Below are 20359 nucleotides of genomic sequence, written 5' to 3'. Positions count from 1 at the left end.
GGGAAGCCCTAAAAAAAGTGTTTTTATTGTTGGTATTAATGCTTTCGAATCATACTATGAATGTAACGCACAAATCCGGGGCACAGGAAGGTAGCAGCAGGAAGAGAAGGCACGGAGCGTATTTTGTCTTCAGAATATAGCTGTGTAGCAACTGACTATCTGCTCACCAAGTTACTGTGCTCACAAAGAGCTACAGAAGGCAGAGTTTATATTTTACTTTCCCCTGATTTACTCTGAATTCTTGGGGCAAAGTAAAAGTACATACATAATGGAGGAGATATTGGACATTTGAATAGTTATTGCAAAGTGCTTCATCTGAAATTCATTTCCATTCTCTCTGGTGGCCACATCTCTTTAAGGGGCCAGAGATGGTTCATTTAAAAATAGTTATCATGTATTGAATTTTCATAGTAATGATGGACTTTTACTGAAATGGAATTATTCATCTATGAATAATATGGTTTATGAATCTATGAATAATATGGTTTAACTTTTTCCATATACTGACAATTTACTTCTCCTAATGTTCCAAAGAGAGGAAAAACACAGAAGGAAAGGATGTGTCTAAGTTTAAAGAGTGCTTTGTAGAGGACCTAAGAAGATACTTCATCCATTGACTTTCAAGAACAAATTAGACAGAAAATTCACTCCAATTAAGATTAGGGATTATCAACATTTATTACTTCTCTGTAACTGTAGAAAGATGGTAATGGTGGTCATAAATCAAATTTATTTTCAGGATTTCGGAGGCCTGCCACCAAAAATCTCATCCAGTATGATGTGACAATTAAAATTTAAAGTATTAAAATTATACCACTCACTTATCCAGTGGTGAAAAAAAATGAGAGCCCAAGGAGACCAAAAAAGCTCATCTTATTTCAGTTTTTTAAAATTACTACACATTTGTAAGAGCCAAGGGAACTGAAAATTGTAAGAATTTATACTTGATGTAAAGGAATAACTTTTTTCTCCAATAACAATAGTAGACATTTGGTTCTTCTAACATTACAAATTATTATCTCTCAGTTATTTCTCTGTCTTCTCAATGTTACCAACAAATGTCCTAAAGACCAGCAATCAGCAAAGAAAGGTTTGGTTCTTGCTTTGAAATATGAAGCCCTGGACAGCAAAGTGTTAATAACCATGGTTAATAATTCTGCATAGTGTTGATAATTCTAATCTTGTAACTCACTAAGGCAGATCTCTGGTTTAAATGGAGTTTTGCTTCTCTTTTCCAAGTACTGCAATACAATACTTGAAGAAAGGCATTAAAACATTTTTTAGACTTTTCATCTGAAAAGAAAGGAACACTCCACTCATAAAATGCTTTCTGTTGATTGACTTGACCTCAAAAGGAAATGGCACACTAAGTAAAGATGACATAGATGACTGAAGTGTTAAATAGCTCTCCTATTCCTCAGTCAGTAAAGAGATACTGAAAGGCAAGAAGGCTGGGCCACCAGCAGTAGCTGAGCCCTCTTCTGTATGTGCCAAGCAGAGCTCCAGGGATGTAATTAGACAAAGAAAACTGGAGCTCAGAAAATAAGTCTGAAACTGAGATTTGACTTACTGAGTACTTCATATATGTCAATTAGATTTAAAAAAACAAAAATAATATTAAATTATGATTTACTAATTCAATTATATAAACACAGAATTGTCCTTCTACTTAAAGACAAACTAATGTTTCAATACACAACACCCATTTTCAATAACTCCTATACTTCCATGGGGCTGCCACTTCAAAGACCAAGGATGTCTCCATAACAGTGAGAATAAACAACTGACAAGAAGAAAACAGAACACAATTCCTCACATTCTTGTTTGATCCAAGGAAAAGTAAAATAGTACCTGATAAAAATAGCTAAGGGAAATAATTTTTTTCAATTCTTCGAGATCTGAAAATCAATATAGATTATACTAGTCCTTACTTCATGAAGAACAATTCTAAGGAAGGTTGGTATAATACCTTATTTTCTAAGCACTAATTTTTCTTCATGAGATATGTGCTTAGAACTGATAAAATGCATTGAAAATAGCTTACTGAAAATTCATGAATTAATCACCACTATATGTAACCTACAGCAAAGTTTTACTACAGTACAATTTGTTTTTTGGGGAGAGGGGCAACAAATTATTCCATTAGACTTACCAGTCAACTAATTTAGTCAAAGGACTTCCTAGTTAAAAGAAATCTACATCTTTTCATTTTCTCTGAAAGGCCATGGAGGAAAATAGTATTATAGGTAGAGGAGGCTTTGAGTAAGAAATCAAGGGTTTTTATTAAACAGATGTGATTCAGTTGTTTAAAAACAAATGCCATAAATGATAATGCTTACTGCAGACGTGAGGTGATGATAAATGGCCCATATTCTTACCTAGGAGGAGGTTTTACATTATGACAATGAGATGGTTGTGAATTCAGGGAAACAGGATGGGATGAAGGAATCTTGTATTCATCGTCTTCTTCCTCTACTGGGTCTCTTGTTTTCTCTGAAAGGGAATTTGCTAATGGACCAGTACACCTACCAGAGGGGGAAAAAAAAAAAATCCAGTCTAGTTTTAGCATAATAATTCAGGACAGGCAAGTCTGATGTGACATATTCAAATCAAAGAAACTACTTTGTCACTTGTGTTCATTTTTCAATTACAGGGTAACATCAGAAGGGCTGTTCTTATACTAAATACAAATTAAAAGGACTTTTAAAACTCTTGATGAAATAAGAGTTTTCATACTTATAATTTTAAAATGGCACAATAAGAGAAGCTAGTAACCTGTCAAATAAAATAAAAAGGTCCTGGAGTTGTAAGTGAATGCATAAAATTATTTACACCAAAGCTATTAAAATATTAACATTTTGTTCCTATTTAACTTAAATTGGTAAATTAAGATGATACATATGCAAGGTTATTTTATATATTAATGAAGTATTTATAGAAAGTTCAACTGTCTCTTATGAATATAACTTATAGTTGAAAAAATCCAGTTAAGTGAAACAATTCTTTCTCCTGTGAAGTTACAATTCAGATAGTTGTTGTTGGGACAAAAATTAACAAAGATCTAAAAATGACTGGAACAATCAGAAGTAGATAATAAGAGAACTTTATAAGTCTTTAAGGTAGAGGCCATTATTTTTATGGCTTAAATTCCCTGGCTAAGTAAAAAAGAATGCAAATATGTAAAACAATTACCTAATATCAAAAGAAATTCCCAAGTATTTTACTCATCCATTGAGTAAACAGACAAAGCCAATTAATAACAAAACGACAAAAACGTACTTTTTTTTTTAACAGTTGTTGCTAATGGAGTTTATCCTAAGCTGATGCCACTGAGAAACACCAAAGTAGAAACACACAAACCTACCCTGACCAACTTTAGGACAACCAACCTGTTTGCAGGACACTGGAGGTACATATGGATCCAAACCTTTTTTTAAATCATGAACCTCAAGACAAATCTGTTTTGTTAAATTTTTTTTTTTTTAATATTTGTGACTGCAATTTTGAAGCACCTTCTGTAGAGGGAGCAAGAGGCCTTTGGTATATGAACCATCAAGACTGAAAAAACTTTTTCATTTTTATTTCTCCTAACTAGTTCGAATGAAAAGAACTTTAAGGGCTTTTCTCTGTGCCCACTGCAAGAAGACATTTTGAAAAACCTAAAGGTTTTCAAATTTCAACTATATATCTGAGTCTCTAGGAAGTTCAGAGATGAAAGAAAAAATCTCTCCTAAGATTTTTCAAGTGTGTTTTTATCTGTCTTTGAAGACTTTTTTCAATACCGATTTTTGAATTCTTGTTTGTTTGAATGACCTTGGAATTCAAATGACAGTTTATGGTGAAATGAAAGCACAACGATACAGTGACAGGAAGTCCACTGTCACCACCCAGAGCACAAGCTAATAACCTTATTAATAACTTAAGGGTTACACCTACCATGGTGTAACCTTGGAAGATGTACATCCCAAATGAAGGCCAGTGAGTACACGGACTGCAAAATGGTGATTTGATGGGAATTACAGCAGGGATTTCAAACATTACCTTTTCATAAATTCTTATAAACATGGATATAAATTTAGCTAACTCAAGGGCCAGAGTGGGTTCTGTTAGCAAAAGAAATGAGAAAAATACACATCCTTTCTATGTCCTACTATATTGTCATGTACAAGGAATTTTTTTTCCTTTGCAATTTAAGCATATACTGTATAAAAGAAAAAGACTTACTGACCAAATATTCAACAACCACATCAATGTCAGGAATGTTCTATCTGCCTGTTGCAGCTTAGTTCCAAAGATGTAAGAGTTTTCAAAGAAGCACTGCACTATGACACAAGAATGGGTGATTTGTGAAACCACATTTGTTCTGGCTGATTCTATATTTTATCTTCAATGATAAAGAATTTAATCAGGGTAGCTTCCCCCTACTCTTTAGCTTTGCTGCAAATCAACAGATGGAGTATCCTGAAGAAAATGAAAAGCAAAGCTTATCTAATATTTTATGGAATTATAGGGGCTTACTGCTAAAACTTACTAGTCGCAGGTAATTAGCTTAAATGGATTTTAGTGAATTATACTATAAGTGAAGAAAGCCTTCGAGTGGCATTTGTTGCCTATCTAAATCTGAAAAAAAAAAAGCCTAGATATCTTATCACCATTTTAATACAGTTCTAAAGAGTCATATTTTATCTTATTATATTTTAAAGCAAACTTTTTATATTAGTATAATATTCTAGTTAAAAATAAGCCAATTTATAAGAATCTCATTCCAGTGCACTTTATTCAATATTATATAAATTTTTATACAAAATTGATCTTATTCAATTCTGAAGGGAAAAATAAAAGCAATTTCTATCATGTAAAAAAGGGAATGTAAACTATGAACTTTGGGTGGTTATGTATAAATGTAGGTTCATCATTTTTAACAAATGTACCACTATGGTGGAGGATGGTGAAAATGAGGAAAGCTAGGCATGTATGGGAGCCAGGGGTATATGGGAAATATCTGTACCTTCTCCTCAATACTGCTATGAATCTAAAATGGCTCTAAAAAAAAAGTCTTAATAAAAAAATAATAAGGAAGGTACAAATAGATGAAGAATTTGTATATAAAATAGCAAAAGGGAAAACTCAATTTATGTAAATAATTACATTATTTGTAATTACATGCGGGATTTTTTTTTCCCCTTCACAAACTCATTCAAAAAGTAGGTTCAGTTTTACTTGCAACTAGATAAGTGGTAAAAACACAGAATTTTCATTAGCAATCATGTATGTTTACTTTTGGTAGTAGAGAAAATATCTCACGGGACATAGGAAAATGTTCAGTCATTGATTTAGCTCATGGGAAATTTTTAGGATACCAGAGGAATAAAATAGATCAATTTTATTTGGCTGGTTCCACGTTAAAACTGCCAAGTAAACCATCCCACCATTTACACCAGTACTTCATTCCCTTTATATTATCATCAGACATTCACAGAGTGTTCTGCACTGCGGCTGTCATTCCTGAATTAATACACTGGTAATGTAATGCACAAGGACACATAGTCTTAAAGATACACAGCCATCCTCCCCACAGCCTTCGCCTCTTGTTAAATTCAATGTGTGTTATTTAAACTTTAATGAGGAATACATCCACTATCTGCATGTGCACACTTGAAACAAACCAAGAATATATTTTCTAATGCTCTTCTTAATTAGTGATTTTTGCATTTTGAAGATGAAGGCTCACACATACAACCCTCTACAGCCTTCTACATTCCTGGTGTGAGAGGCATATGATCAGAGGCATGACCTTCTGCATATCCCACTGGCTTTTCCTACATAACATACCTCAAACATTACCCTTACCAAGTACTTTTCTTTCCCTCATTTGAGCAATTCCTGATACCTTGATTAGTTCAACTTTTCCAGAAATAAAGCAAAGTAGAAATATCCATCTTTACTGTCTATAGATGAACCTCCTGTGACATCCCACAAAACAGTAATTTTCTTTGAACTTTAATCTTTTATATGTATTTGGTAAGTGTTCATACATTGACATTGTGTTTTCTATATATTCATCTATGTCTTTCTTCTATTTCTGTCTAACTGCAAAATGCTTAAGGGCAGACCCTGAGTCAACCAAGGCCTGGCATGGTGTGTGTCCCACGGAGCACTCACAGCTTTTAGACAAAAAGAACAAGAGGCTATTAGAGAAATACATGACCAAACTGATATGGGAAAGAAAATCATTTTTAGGATACTTTCATAATGTAGAAAAATATTTAAAATATATTATGTTGCTTGCCTTCTACATGTAAAATCTTATTTAATAATCTCTGAAAGCAAGGCTTTGAAAAATATCTTTTATTAAAACTGAATCTTCAGAGCCTGCCATATACATTAGTCCATATTTCTTGTACTAACTATCCTAACAGGCAAAACACCCAACTTCGAGAAATCATAGCCCAGAGAAGTGGTAACAAAATCTAGCTGTATTTGAAATGAGGATTGCCCGTGTGCCACCTGTAAGCCATTTCCCCAGCATCTCAAGAGTGGGTTTTATAAATATACATACTAATTTTGAGGATTCTTTCATGACATCCAGAAGAATCAGGTGGTATATTATTAGGCTGAATATAAGCTTTAATTTTAAGTTTTCACTTTAAGTATAGTTTACACTTTAAGTATAGTTTTCACTGACTTGTTTTTAAGCTGGAGAAATAAATTTGAGGTTAATTTTTAAGTTAACTTATTCAAGGGCAATATTCATTTCTAACACTTTTAGGGGACTGCTTTAGAAATCAAAAAGATAGATGTCGAGGAAACTCTTTTTTTTTTGAGAATCTAATTTTCCAATACATGTTGAACATTAAAGACTTCACGGTGATATTAAATGTGGCAGTACTTATAATCGCCAATAATTGGACACAACCCAAATGTCCCTTAGCAGAGGGATGGATAAACAAACCATAGTGTGTTTTACAATGGAATACATACTCTGAGCAATAAAAAAGGAACAAACTATTGATACTCTTGACAACCTGGATGAATCTCAAATTCATTGTGCTAATAGAAAGAACCCAAACTCAAAAGGCTCTATACTATATGATTCTATTTATATGACCTTTGGGAAAAAGCAAAATTATATAACACAAATCAGATTGATAATTTCCAAGGGTTTAGGGTAAAACTGACACAGGCCTGGGGGGTGTTTTTGGAGTAAAGGAACCGTTTTCTATCTTGACAGTGGTCGTGAATACATGACTGTGCGTTTACCAAAACTCATAAAACTGTACATTAATAAAGCAGGGTGAATTTTACTGTATGAAAATTATGCTTTAATTTAACAACTGGAAAATTTTCATTTTAAGGTTGAAAATTCATTTTAACTCATTTAAGATACTGCAAATTATCATCTTTCACAAACAAATATGCTTAATATCCCTAGTGGCCTTCAAATAACTTATCTAATTCTAATTTGAGCCTACAGAGAAATGTGGACAGAAACAAGGAATGCTTGAATATGGTGGAATATGTCAAGATGCTCTCACTTAATGTGAAAATAGAATCTCATTCTAACTCTATGCATTTTCGATGAACAGATCAATATGTTCATGGAGAAGTGGAGAATATATAGCAAATTATGCCTCTATGGGACAAAAAAGAGACAGTATAAGGAATACAATTTAGATTGCGTATTTAAATAGAATCCAATGGCTCACAATTCTGTGTAAGGCTACCTAATTATTTGTGATCATAAATCAGTTGTTTGGTAAATTACAAGTAACAGATTTGTCAGACTACTGGGATTAGTGTTAATATCAGTATTCATCTTAGATTTTAGTCAGAGAAAATGAAAGATTAGTGGAATTAGTTGCATTCCCACACCCAGATTATAGCCATCTGCCAAATGCCATTTTCCCACAAATGATGAGAGAGGGATTCTATCTGAATTTAGAAATTATAATACTAAAATAAAAAGGAGAAAAATAATACCCATAGTATTTATTTTGTACACTTTCGACACACTATTTCTCTTTCTGTTGAGACTAGTTTAAAATGATATGCTTGCAGCCCTCAATTCTTGTCATCAGTGTGTCAACAAGCAGGTTCTAGGGATTTACCACAAGACGTTAGAAAACCTGCGTTAGGATGGTCAAGCTGCTTCACGGGAGATTTGAACAAAATTTATAAATCAATAAGAATATGCAGAAAAAATAAAGTCTGAGTTTCAAATACTGAGTCACATCAATAGGTCAAAACCAAATGCACAAACATTTCTACATGATACACAATGAGAGAAGAATGCCATAGTGATCATAATGAATAAACTGAAAAGATGGACCCATCCCACACTATCCCATACACATCATGTCAATTGTAACTTACAAAGGACTGCCATCTTCAATATTAGTTCACCTTTCTATCTACCCAAGGTAAAATAAGTAAAACTAGTGCAACATCCTGACAAATCTTGAAAATATTTTAAGGTATTTGAATGAAAGCTGGTTCAAAAAGTAACAAAAGAGCATCACTGTTCATTCACTAGGGTTAAGAAAAGAGTAGCTCTTAATTACAGCTTGATCTTCCATTTAAAGTTCTCTACCATATTTTCTTTAAATCAATGAAATTAATTTCTGATCATTGAACATAAACAGGATTAATGTAAAACTGAAGTGTGTATTGTCTATACAAACCCTCAGGTGAACAATAACAGAACATGTTACCCTGCTCTTTCGCCATTAAGCATAAACAATGAAGCCCGGTATGCACAGTATATAAGAGGAAAATTTTCCATCAAGCTTCTTTCTCTTAAGTTTTTAAAAATTACAATGTGATGTTTGCTTTAATAGCTCCTGTGGCATACTGCTTTTATCTCTTCTTTCTGTTTTTCACTCCCCAGTCAGTCAAAAACGAAGCAAAACAAAACAAAACTTCCCTTCTCCCATGAATTTGACCACCATTTCAGTCAAACTGGTCTAGTTTTGTCTTTTGCACTTTTCTATCTACAGACCATTTTGGCCACTATTTATTTAAAAACAACCACTCTCACATACACGCGGGCACAGATGCTGATGCTGTTTGGTGGTGTGGACCTCTTAGATCACTCACTGGAAGGTGGCAGTAGTTGAGGGTGCATTCACAAATCCACATTTCTAGTTTGTTTTAGATTATGATAATAATAGATAACGTTTATTATAATTTTTACCACACAGAAATGTTCTAAATACGTTTTCTACAATATCAACATTTCAGGGGTAAATGATATAGTTTTTTAAGGTGATATTTTCATATATAAGTTCCTATATTAGAAAAAAACTTCTAGGATTACATTTATATGTCTAAGAGTATAACGAATCTAATTAAATTTGGGCACTGGTCATGTAGAAATCATTTTATCAGCTTTAGATAGTACCTACTGAAGTATTTACTTGAATATAATATAAAGGTGAAAGCTTAGATGGTATGTCCGACTGTCCCCGCAACATCACTATTCGGATGTGTGTGTAATCGGCACCGAAACCCAACAGATCCTTAAGTCTTAATTTTACCACCCCTGCCCCCTTCCCACCCCTGCCCTTCTCCAATTTCCCTCCCTCTGGTAAATGGCACCAACCCATTCACCCAGTTTCGTTAAGCAAAAACCTATATAAAAATCAATCATCCCTATTTATTGTACCTCACAGACATCTGATTTATTGACAGGTACTGTTGGATCAAAATACAACCCAAAGTGGACTGTGTAACTCCATCACCATCACCCCAAAGCCCTGACCATCTCTTACTGGTTCACCACATCAGACGACTACACTCTCCATTGGTGTCACTTCAGCTGTCCTAAAGACAATTCATGTAGCAGCCAGTGACCCTCTTTAAAAACACAAACCAGCATCATGTCATCATGTTGATCAAAACCTTCGATGGCTCCTAAAACTAACCAAACCAAAGTTCTTATCATGGCCTTAAAGGCAATATATGATTTAGCTCCTATATACCTTATTCAACCCCAGGCCTACTGTCCCTCTTGCTGTTCTCCAGATAAGCCAAAGGGATTCACTTGCCTCACCGTCTAGCTTTTATGCTCTTCACCTAGGCAGTCTCATGGCTTGCTCCCTTCTTTCAGGTTTCTGTTCAACATTACCTTTCCTAATGACCTCATCTGAAGTATAAACCTCCCTATCACTGAGTATCCTTTTCCCTGCTTTACTTTTCCTTCTAGCACTTACCACTACCTGACAATATACTATGGTTATTTGTTTACTTGCTGTTCTCCTTACCTAGAGCACAAATTCCAATGAGGATGGGATTTTATCTTGTTCACTCTGACTCTCCAGTTAGTATGCAACTGAATGAAAACAGGATAGTTAGGCAAAACCTGGATACTCTATTCACTGAGCTTAAACTATTAGCACCTTATCTGTTTAGAAAAAAATCTATAACAATGATCAAGACCACCACCTCCAACAACAAAACACCCTTTTTACAAATATATTAAGTAATATTGATTCACATATATTTGAAAGTTTAAGATTAATATGTCAAAAGTACAAAAGGTCCATTTCTAAAAGACAAGGAACAAGAAAAATATTCTTCTAAAAAATGACATTCCTCTGCATTCCAGAACATTATCTTACCTGAAGTAATTATTCCATTATTAGAGTAATTCCTTTGCTTATTGGCCAACATCTTGTGTTAAGTAAAGTAAGTATTTTTAACTGTTTCAGGTTTCATTTAATTTTGAAAAATCAAATTATTTCAAGATAAAAATAATTTAGTGAAAACTGACACTACAATAAAAATAATCCACATAGATTTTTTCATTCTTCCCCTAAAAAAATTATGATTACCCATATTTCAAGCTTTTAAGAATTTATATTTATAGCTAAGTGTCAATCATCTTAAGTAGAAACCATTTAGGAAAAAAAATAAGTAAACCTATATGCACTAGTACAGTTTCAGCTTACTTTCATGACAGAATATGCTTTCAAAATAAATTCTATATTCTTCTAGGTCTCCAGATAAATTACACAATAAAAGTCATATAATTGCAGTCATACTGTTTTACAAGAAAGAAAACACTATCAGAGAGTAGCCTCTTCCACCAATTTAATGGGAATCAGAGTAACATCATATAATTTAACAATTATACTTCAGTAAATATTAATAACAACACAGTATAGCTTTAAAGGTAAATATTAGCTTTGACATTACTGAATTCAACACTGGGGCTCTCAACATTTGTGAGAACTATCAAAGTCTATGATGGGTAGCAATCTGTTATTTTGCTTTGGCCTAATTTTGAAACATGTACTAAGACGCTGACACGGAAACAATACACTTGAACATCCAACATCCCTATTTCCCTGAGTGACATTTTGCTAAGACCTGTATTCTATGCCTCTCCAGAGCTGAAGATCTATTCTCATTGTACTCTGGTTATACACTCTAATGAAGGTGAAGTAGACAAAACAAAAAAACAAACAAAAAACCCAGAGCAGTAATCCAAGTTATACTGGCTTCAAAAATGGGATGCAACCAACCAATTATAAATGAGCATTCAAGTTGCCAAGTATTCATATGTAATTAATACTACAAATGAGTACCCCTTAAAAAAACATTGCATGGAACCTAAAAGGTTGAAGCTCAAGAGAATTTTAGAGATCATTTAAGATAAACAGATCCCTTCATTTATCAGATGGAGAAAGTGAGGCCCAGAGAAGTTACCTTGTTCAAAGACAGACAAATATTAATACCGGAATCATGTCTGGGACCAAGTCTGATTTTATTTTAATGGTCACTTCAGAATTCCATGCTGGTTCCATGATAAATATAGTACAGCATAAATGATTAAGAAAAATGCTTATTAAAATATTAAGTGACAAAGGAGAGCATGAAATTATCTCTACAATGTAATCTAAATCATGTAAAAAAAAAAAAAAGGCTAAAAAGAAAAAAAAGTCAGAATGTTAAAACTCTGGGGAAAAACTGGACAGCTACATGTAAAAGAATGGAATCAGAACACTCCCTAACACCATGCACAAAAATAAACTCAAAATGGATTAGAGACCTAAATGTAAGACCAGACACTATAAAACTCTTGGAGGAAAACATAGGAAGAAAACTCTGACATAAGTCACAGCAAGATCTTTTTTGATCCACCTCCTAGAGTAATGGAAATAAAAACAAAAATAAACACATGGGACCTAATGAAACTTCAAAGCTTTTGCACAGCAAAGGAAACCATAAACAAGATGAAAAGACAACCCTCAGAATGGGAGAAAATATTTGCAAACGAATCAACGGACAAAGGATTAATCTCCAGAATATATAAACAGATCATGCATCTCAATATTAATAAAACAAACAACCCAATCCAAAAATGGGCAGAAGACCTAAACAGACATTTCTCCAAAGAAGACATACAGATGGCCAAGAAGCACATGAAAAGCTGCTCAACATCACTAATCATTAGAGAAACGCAAATCAAAACTACAATGAGGTATCAACTCACACCGGTTAGAATGGGCATCATCAGAAAATCTACAAACAACAAATGCTGGAGAGGGGGTGGAGAAAAGGGAACACTTTTGCACTGTTGGTGGGAATGTAAATTGATACAGCCGCTATGGAGAACAGTGTGGAGGTTCCTTAAAAAACTAAAAATAGAATTACCATATGATTCAGCAATCCCACTACTGGGCATATACCCAGAGAAAACCATAATTCAAAAAGACACATGCACCCCAACGTTTATTGCAGCACTATTTACAATAGCCAGGTCATGGAAGCAACCTAAATGCCCATCGACAGACGAATGGATAAAGATGATGTTGTACATATATACAATGGGATATTACTCAGCCATAAAAAGGAACGAAATTGGGTCATTTGTAGAGACGTGGACGGATCTAGAGACTGTCATACAGAGTGAAGTAAGTCAGAAAGAGAAAAACAAATATCGTATATTAACGCATATATGTGGAACCTAGAAAAATGGTATAGATGAACCGGTTTGAAAGGGCGGAAATAGAGACACAGATGTAGAGAACAAACGTATGGACACCAAGGGTGGAAAGCCGCAGTGGGGGTGGGGATGGTGGTGTGCTGAATTGGGCGATTGGGATTGACATGTATACACTGATGTGTGTAAAATGGATGACTAAGAACCTGCTGTATAAAAAAATAAAATAAAATTCAAAAATTCAAGAAAAACAAAACAGAACAAAAACTCTGGGCATTGATATCTGGGGTACGTAAACGCTTATATTTATGTATTTGTTTAATTTTTTTCTTTTATATATTTTCCATATTTTCTACAATGAACAACTGCTACCTATATGTCAGAATAAAAAACAAAATGGAGAGATAAACATGCCATTAAAAGCCAGCACTTGTAATTTTAACTATGGTTAATTTGCAGCATGCAAAATAGAAAACTAATTTGCTGTTAAGGATGCATTGTTAAAGTATTTCCCTGGTTAAGTAAAGCAACTGCATTGTTTGAGGGAAAATAATCAAGAGTAAATGGGGTGAAAGTATATCCAGGTACACATACAAACTGAAGTGTTAGAAAAATATCAATAGAAGGCATTTTACTATGAATTTGTTGTTCTTTATTTATAGAAAAACAAGCACTTAACACTAAATATAGATGAAGCAAATGGTGACCTCTGCCTTTTATCCCACTTGCCAATATGAATTTAATAAACAGAATGTAAAATTTTAATCTCTAATTAGCAAGATTTCATGTACTTCGTTTTTTGATGTTCTCTGAATTAGAGGTAATTGAGCTTAGATGTTTTAATCACATATACAAATATCCAGAGTTCATTTGGTGCTACAATATCATATGTTATTACTGATGTACAACCTACTACACAGAATATATATATTTGCTTCTAACTTCTAAGTCTGCTACATATCTGCCAGCTCCAAGAAAAGTGGCCACTAAAGAATGGTCCAATGCTTAGTTTCCCACTGCCCCCTAAATGATGTCAAATTTCATACTCATGCTTTTTCTCATGCACATCCCTTCCCAATTGTGCCCATCCTCCATGACTCAGGAAATTTCCGTCTTCTCTATAAGACATCCTTGACTTACAAAGTCTATAATAGTCTATTCTCCAAGCTTATATAAAAACTAACAAGTTAGATGCATACAGTTTAGTGCATAATGTTCTCTTGTGATTTCATGTACGTTAACTTTATTTTAAAGTAGATGGTAAATATCTTGGGAGCTGGTATCTAGCTTATGATTCTTTTGCATCCAGTGACCAGCAGAGGAAGGAGTGAAGATGCTCTAAGACTTTCAGTTAGAAATGAGGACCTTAGCAGATGATAAAGTCAATCCACCAAGCGACCAAGTACTATCAGTATACTCATTAAACAGCAAACAGTAAGGTGTTAAGGGAGAAGCAGAGATTACGAGAAAAGGTTTTTGCCCTTAAAACCTTATAATCTTTTTAATGTGGAGAGGCACTTTAGTATTAGAAAACAGTAGAGCAAAGTACATAATTAAATGTGTAGAAAATAAACTCTAGGAGGAGGAATGAGAATCAGTCTTACTACCATCATTATGACTGAAGTCACAGAAGTTTTCATACAGAAATAGAGCCTGAGACATGGATCTTCAGAATAAAGATTCTGAAAACTTGGTGCACAGGAGGGAACAGCATGAAAGACTCATAAAACCAGGAAAAAAATCAAGACAAGATTAGAGGGCAAGCATTAGAATTCCTGAATGATATTTTAATTGGGTAAAATTCTGTGGATCTTACTGATATAGCAGAAGAGCACAGAATTAATTTAGAAGGAAAGAAAGAACAATGTTGGGCTTTGAGTAGGAAAGTGATCTGGGGAAAGCAGAATTTAAATTAAATCAGCTACCTGAATAAAATATACTGGAGGAAAGACAGGTAGCCTGATTTAATATAGAGTAGGGAAATGGCCATCAGGAGACTTGGTTTTATCCAGGTTTGATTTGGATAGACACCATCCCTTAACTGTCTGATATGCTTCTTGTGTCCCCATTTTTTCAAATGAGACACCTAGTTTAACTCATTTTTCTAGCTTTAAAATCCATTGATATTCCATTCTGAGATCATATCGTATGATCAGGTAGAAGGCTCTTTCAGTTGTCCCGTTATAAGCCAGAACTAGGGCAATGGGGAAGATTAGCTGAATATGAAAAACTTTAAAAGAACAATCAACAGGACTTAGTGGCGGGATGGATTTGAGAGATGAGAAAACTGGAGGAACCAAAGATTATCTTATCATGTCAAACTGGGTAGTGGGATAAACGTGATACCTCTAAGGAAGAGACGTGAATTGGAAAGGAGAGCTCATTGTGCTACTTGAGCCTCTTCCTGGATGCAGGAAGACTTAGCTTTTTCTCTGTTGCTTTATGTGTAATCTCAGAGTGTAGGTAAGTCTCAAAAATGCTGTAGTTATCAGCAAAGAATCAGAAAGGATCTCGATTTCTGGTACTTTAGTTTAAAAATCCAGCTGGTTCATTTTTATTGATGCATATTCACCCCTGTACTTTCTGTACTAAGAACCTCAAAACTACTCTTTATAACAACTTTATGCATGGACAGTTGATCTCCAGATTCAGTAAAACTCACTTGATGCTGGGGAGAAGGGTGGCAGCTGGAGGGGGAGGAGAAAGCCGGGGAGGAACATCATATTCTTCACTTCCCAGGTGACCATTGGAAAAGACCTGAAAGGAAATCAAAGGGTTAGTTTAGAATTTAACTTCTGGAGGACCTTAAAACAGTAACAGTTCTTAGACAATCTATAATTTTGAAGAGAATATATAATTTCAGTTTATTTGAACAAGTGAAATACCATCTAATTTACTTAGGAGTTAGGAGCACCATCGTGATTATTTACCACCGCCCGAAAGTAGCACCATTTTTTATGTGAAAAAATAAAATACAACCTGATTCAACCTCTCTTATATTGAGAGGAGATGCTATAATTTCTATAAATCATATAGATAGCTAGGTAAATAGTAAAAGTCCCCAAACATGATCAGTTTTTATTGAAAAGCTAGCATTCTCTGTAAGGATTCAGTAAAGAAAAAAGCAGCACCGGTGCAATTCTTATTTCAATTCCTCCCAAATAAAAGTGTTCTAAATTATATCTCTCTGGGGTTAACAGAACATTTCTAAACTTCTTGATAAAACAATGCATGAGTATAATCAGAAACGCCTTTGTTCTTTGAAGGCCGAAGCTTTAGCACTACTGGTAACTAGAGACCTGGTCTGGCTTTCAGAGTGCAAGCAATTTTAAATATAATTTTTGGTGTGTGAACAACACAAACCAAAATTGTTACCTTGCTCATAAGGTACCATAGAGAGCCAGTGTTTACTCAGAATTCAGAAATTCTGGTTTCCAGATTACTCAGTTACATATGGGAACTGTCTAACAACTGCTCTTAACTAATCCAACAACTTGACATGACAGCAACTTAAAAGAAAAAAAGAGTAACTTTGCAAAGACAGATTAAACATATTTTAAGACCTTTAATCATTAGGGTTTTATCATGAAGCTCTTTCCCAAACTCTTTACTAGTTCATATTTAAGAGGTGTAGGCTGGTTTGTAGCAAAAAGGATGTGATGTAACTTGAATAGTTCTAGGTAACCCAATCAATGACCTACCAATTCTTTTTTCACCCCTCAGTTCTAAAATGGTGTTGAAGCTTTAGATAAAGTGCAAAATGGAAAAGGCCATACCCTTCCCTAGCAACTTAAGAAAAGGAACATGTTTAAAGAATCCATTTGAAATATATCAATGTTTGCAATTTAAAGCTACAAAATATAAATTTTATAGCATTAAAGTATCACTCTAAAAAAAAGTCCTGTGCTATATATAGCTTTGATTCCTCATTAGATTCAATACACTAGAGATACACTATGACAAAAATATCTCTTTGGGTTTCTGACTATGGACCGAATAACAGAACAAGGCAGAGTTTTTTCGATTTTGCTAGAGAAAAGAAATGTCTCAGTAGATATTAATTATTATACAGTTCAATGAAAACCCCTAACATAAAAAAATCCCTTGTAACCAACAAATACATGTGTCAAATCACAAGTGCTCATTGTATAATGGGCATATAAAGTCATCCTTAATTTGAGTCCTGTGCAATTGTTGCCAGAATGGATACAATGTATGATTTCTGCAATCAAATCTCCTTGATGTTTCTGTCATAAACACATTTAAAATTCATTCTGGGAAATGTAATATGGATTTATATGCAATTATTTGTTTTAATAGGAGCAAGTATCTAATGCACTGTTGATACCTAGTAAAATTTCAGCAATTATAAAATAAAAGGGAGCTATGGGAATAACAATTTCTGTTGTATTAGTTCTACGTGAATCTTTTTCAGGACAAAGACTCTGATTTCCTCATTTTATAGGACATTCCTTCAATGCTTTACACACAGTAGGGCTCAAATGAACATTGACTGCTGACTGACTTACATTACACTACATATGTGCATACACACGTTTGTAAAGGACCTAAAAATGCAGGTACTAAAATGACGTTCATGTTTCTGTTCATCTAAAGCGACTGGATGGCAAGATTTACGATTATTTCATTCTGAACTCCATGTTCCCACCTGCATCCGTTTCATTAGACAAAATCATTTTATCTAAAACTACTTTAGAGACTGCAGTAAGTCACAACTTTTTGAGCCAAAAATAAATATTTTACGTCCTCTGGAAATCTGCAAAGCCTTTTGCAAATAGGAGAAAACAGTAGTTCCTCAAATGTGTAGATTGATAGTATCAACTGAAGCAGTTCACACTGAAATCTCACTGATTCAGGCCTTCTTAAACTCTCAACTAAGGAAACATCTTTTTCTTCTGCCTTCCTAGTTCACTGTTGCAAATTTACCACAATTCCATCGGACATGCTACCAACTTAAATATTCTGATCCTATCATTCCTCTGCCAAAAAAGTTTTCAAAGCTCTTTTTTGTCTACCAAGTTAAAGATAACTTGGTATAGAATATGAGACACTCCACTCCGTAACTGCTTTCAGTTTATATTGCCATAGTTTTACCTACCATACTTACTCTCTCTGTATGCCCTAGAGTCTGTCCAAAATTGACTTCCTGCACTGTGCTTACCTTCCCACCTCCATGCTATTCCTTCCTGTCATGTCTACAACACCACCACCTACTGATCTTTTTTTTTTTTTTTTTTTTTTTTTTTAGCGGTACGCGGGCCTCTCACTGTTGTGGCCTCTCCCGTTGCGGAGCACAGGCTCCGGACGCGCAGGCTCAGCAGCCATGGCTCACGGGCCCAGCCGCTCCGCGGCATGTGAGATCCTCCCAGACCGGGGCACGAACCCGTGTCCCCTGCATTGGCAGGCGGACTCTCAACTGTTGCGCCACTAAGGAAGCCCTACCTACTGATCTTTTAATGTCTACAGATCCGTCTTGCACGAAGCTTTCTTTATTCCTTCTTTTACCCTGCATCTCAATTGGAATGTTTCTCCCCCTAGGGCATCCCACATTATATATTCTGGATGCTTCGCCTATGCCTCATCCCTTAATTATATACCTGTCTCATCCTCACTAGACTGTGCTTGATTCATTTTGTATTCGCCACAGTGTCTTGAACATCCTACTCGTTTAACTGAAAGAGGCTGAATGAATAAGAATACATTAAGGGGAATTTATACTACCTGTGGAAGAAGTATAATCTGAGTTATCACAAAATTTATTATAAACTCTAGGTTACTCTAGGTTACCCTGTATTAATATTTTTCACATGCCTCAAGATAACATTTCATCCTAATTCTTAAGTTTGAAATATCTTCCTATGATTCAGATATTGTCTAAAATTTAATGTTAAAGCATTTGGGACCCTTGAGATGTAGGGAAAACAAACACAATTGTGATAATCTTAGCCCAATTAAGAAAAACCTTTTTAATTACAAAACCCAAAACACAACCCCCTTCCCCCATCCCACACATGTAAGAGCACACATACACTACACCAAAAATATCACTGTAATTTATCCTTCAGAAACATTAGATTAAAAATGAAACCTGTGTACACAGAGGACTTATTTTCTGAAAGACAGCACCTGAGATTCACAGATAAGTTTAAGTTCATTCTTATAAACATGTGCCTCTCCACCAAAATAGCAAAAGCCACAATCTCAAAAAGAGGAATCATTCTATGTATTTATCTAGCAACATTTTCAACAGATTATTGTACACAAGGTCATTTTAGAATAATGTCACTTGAAGTAACATAAGTCAGAGATCGTTTTTATCACATAGGAAACAGTAGCATTCTTAATCTTTTAAGAGGAACAAATAAAGAGAGTTGGACACAGTGTTAGTATCTAGATATAAGGAGATACATTTCAAGTCTCCAATGATATTTTAAAACATTTTCGTGCAATAAAATAATTAAAACAAACAAACCAACAACAATAACTAAATATCTAGCCAACAAAGTATTAAGTAAGGAACAGGTTTATAATGTGGCTAGAATTTGAGGGAATGGAAACAGTCCTATAGGAAAGAAATCTCTTACCAATAAAATAAAACAAGGTAAATAAACGTAACAACTCTTAGCTTTCAGGTTCATGTTAAAAAGTAAAGTATTAATTTAGTTAACTTGATTATGCTAGGTGGGAGGGAGAAGAGAAATGGGAGTAAATTAAAGTCACAGAATTCTTACACTTCATTTTAATTATGAATTAGAGGGCTTTTTTCCTTAGAGCTCTTTACAGTTAGCAAATAGAGTAATTAGAATTTAATTTATCCTTGCTTCCCTTACCATTTATCTAGGAAAGATGCAAATAAAAAGGGCAAATGGTTCTAATGGATGATGGGAACTGGCACACTGACATAGGACACACAACAAAGGGCAGCAAGTCCTCACTCTATAGAATGTTTAGTTTCATGAATTCCCCTTATGGTGTTACATATGTACACTTACTGTTAAACTTTTAGTACTCATCTAAGTTTTCTTATCTTTAAAATGGGCAGATGATATTTAATTTGAGATATTTCCTTTAATGAAAACAAGTCTGAATGATAGTTGTTACTCTTTGACACAGAAATGTATTTGCTTACATTTGGAGAGACTGACGGGTTATGTGAAGATAACACATCAGCCTCCAAGTATCTAAATCCCTATACCCTTTATTCGCATGATAACATTTTTAAAAAAAAATTTTTAAAGACTGCACACTAGGTATGGAGGGTGAGAATATATTGTAACACTTACCATTTTCATTAATATACAAGTCTTTTTAAATCAAAATCATTTCCCCTTCTTCAACCCTTCTCCCTTGTTTCCCTCTTATTGTGAATATGTGATCTATCTATAGAAAATG

The 20359-nt window shown here is 34.3% G+C and overlaps 1 protein-coding gene across 2 annotated transcripts in view; it reads right to left on the bottom strand.

Moving 5' to 3' along the window:
• Positions 1-20359, bottom strand: part of CBLB (Cbl proto-oncogene B) — a 214681-nt gene that overhangs the window by 35138 nt on the left and 159184 nt on the right. For both annotated transcript variants that reach the window (XM_079921619.1, XM_079921620.1), the window contains exons 13-14: positions 15609-15703; positions 2379-2525 (exon numbers count right to left, since the gene is read on the bottom strand). In XM_079921619.1, coding sequence (XP_079777745.1) covers positions 2379-2525; positions 15609-15703 — 242 coding nt within the window. The remainder of the gene's footprint in view (positions 1-2378; positions 2526-15608; positions 15704-20359) is intronic.

This window comes from Stenella coeruleoalba (assembly GCF_951394435.1).
Source record: "Stenella coeruleoalba genome assembly, chromosome: 5".
In the NCBI taxonomy this organism is placed as follows: Eukaryota; Metazoa; Chordata; class Mammalia; order Artiodactyla; family Delphinidae; genus Stenella; species Stenella coeruleoalba.
This window is presented reverse-complemented; position numbering and strand designations above follow the sequence as displayed.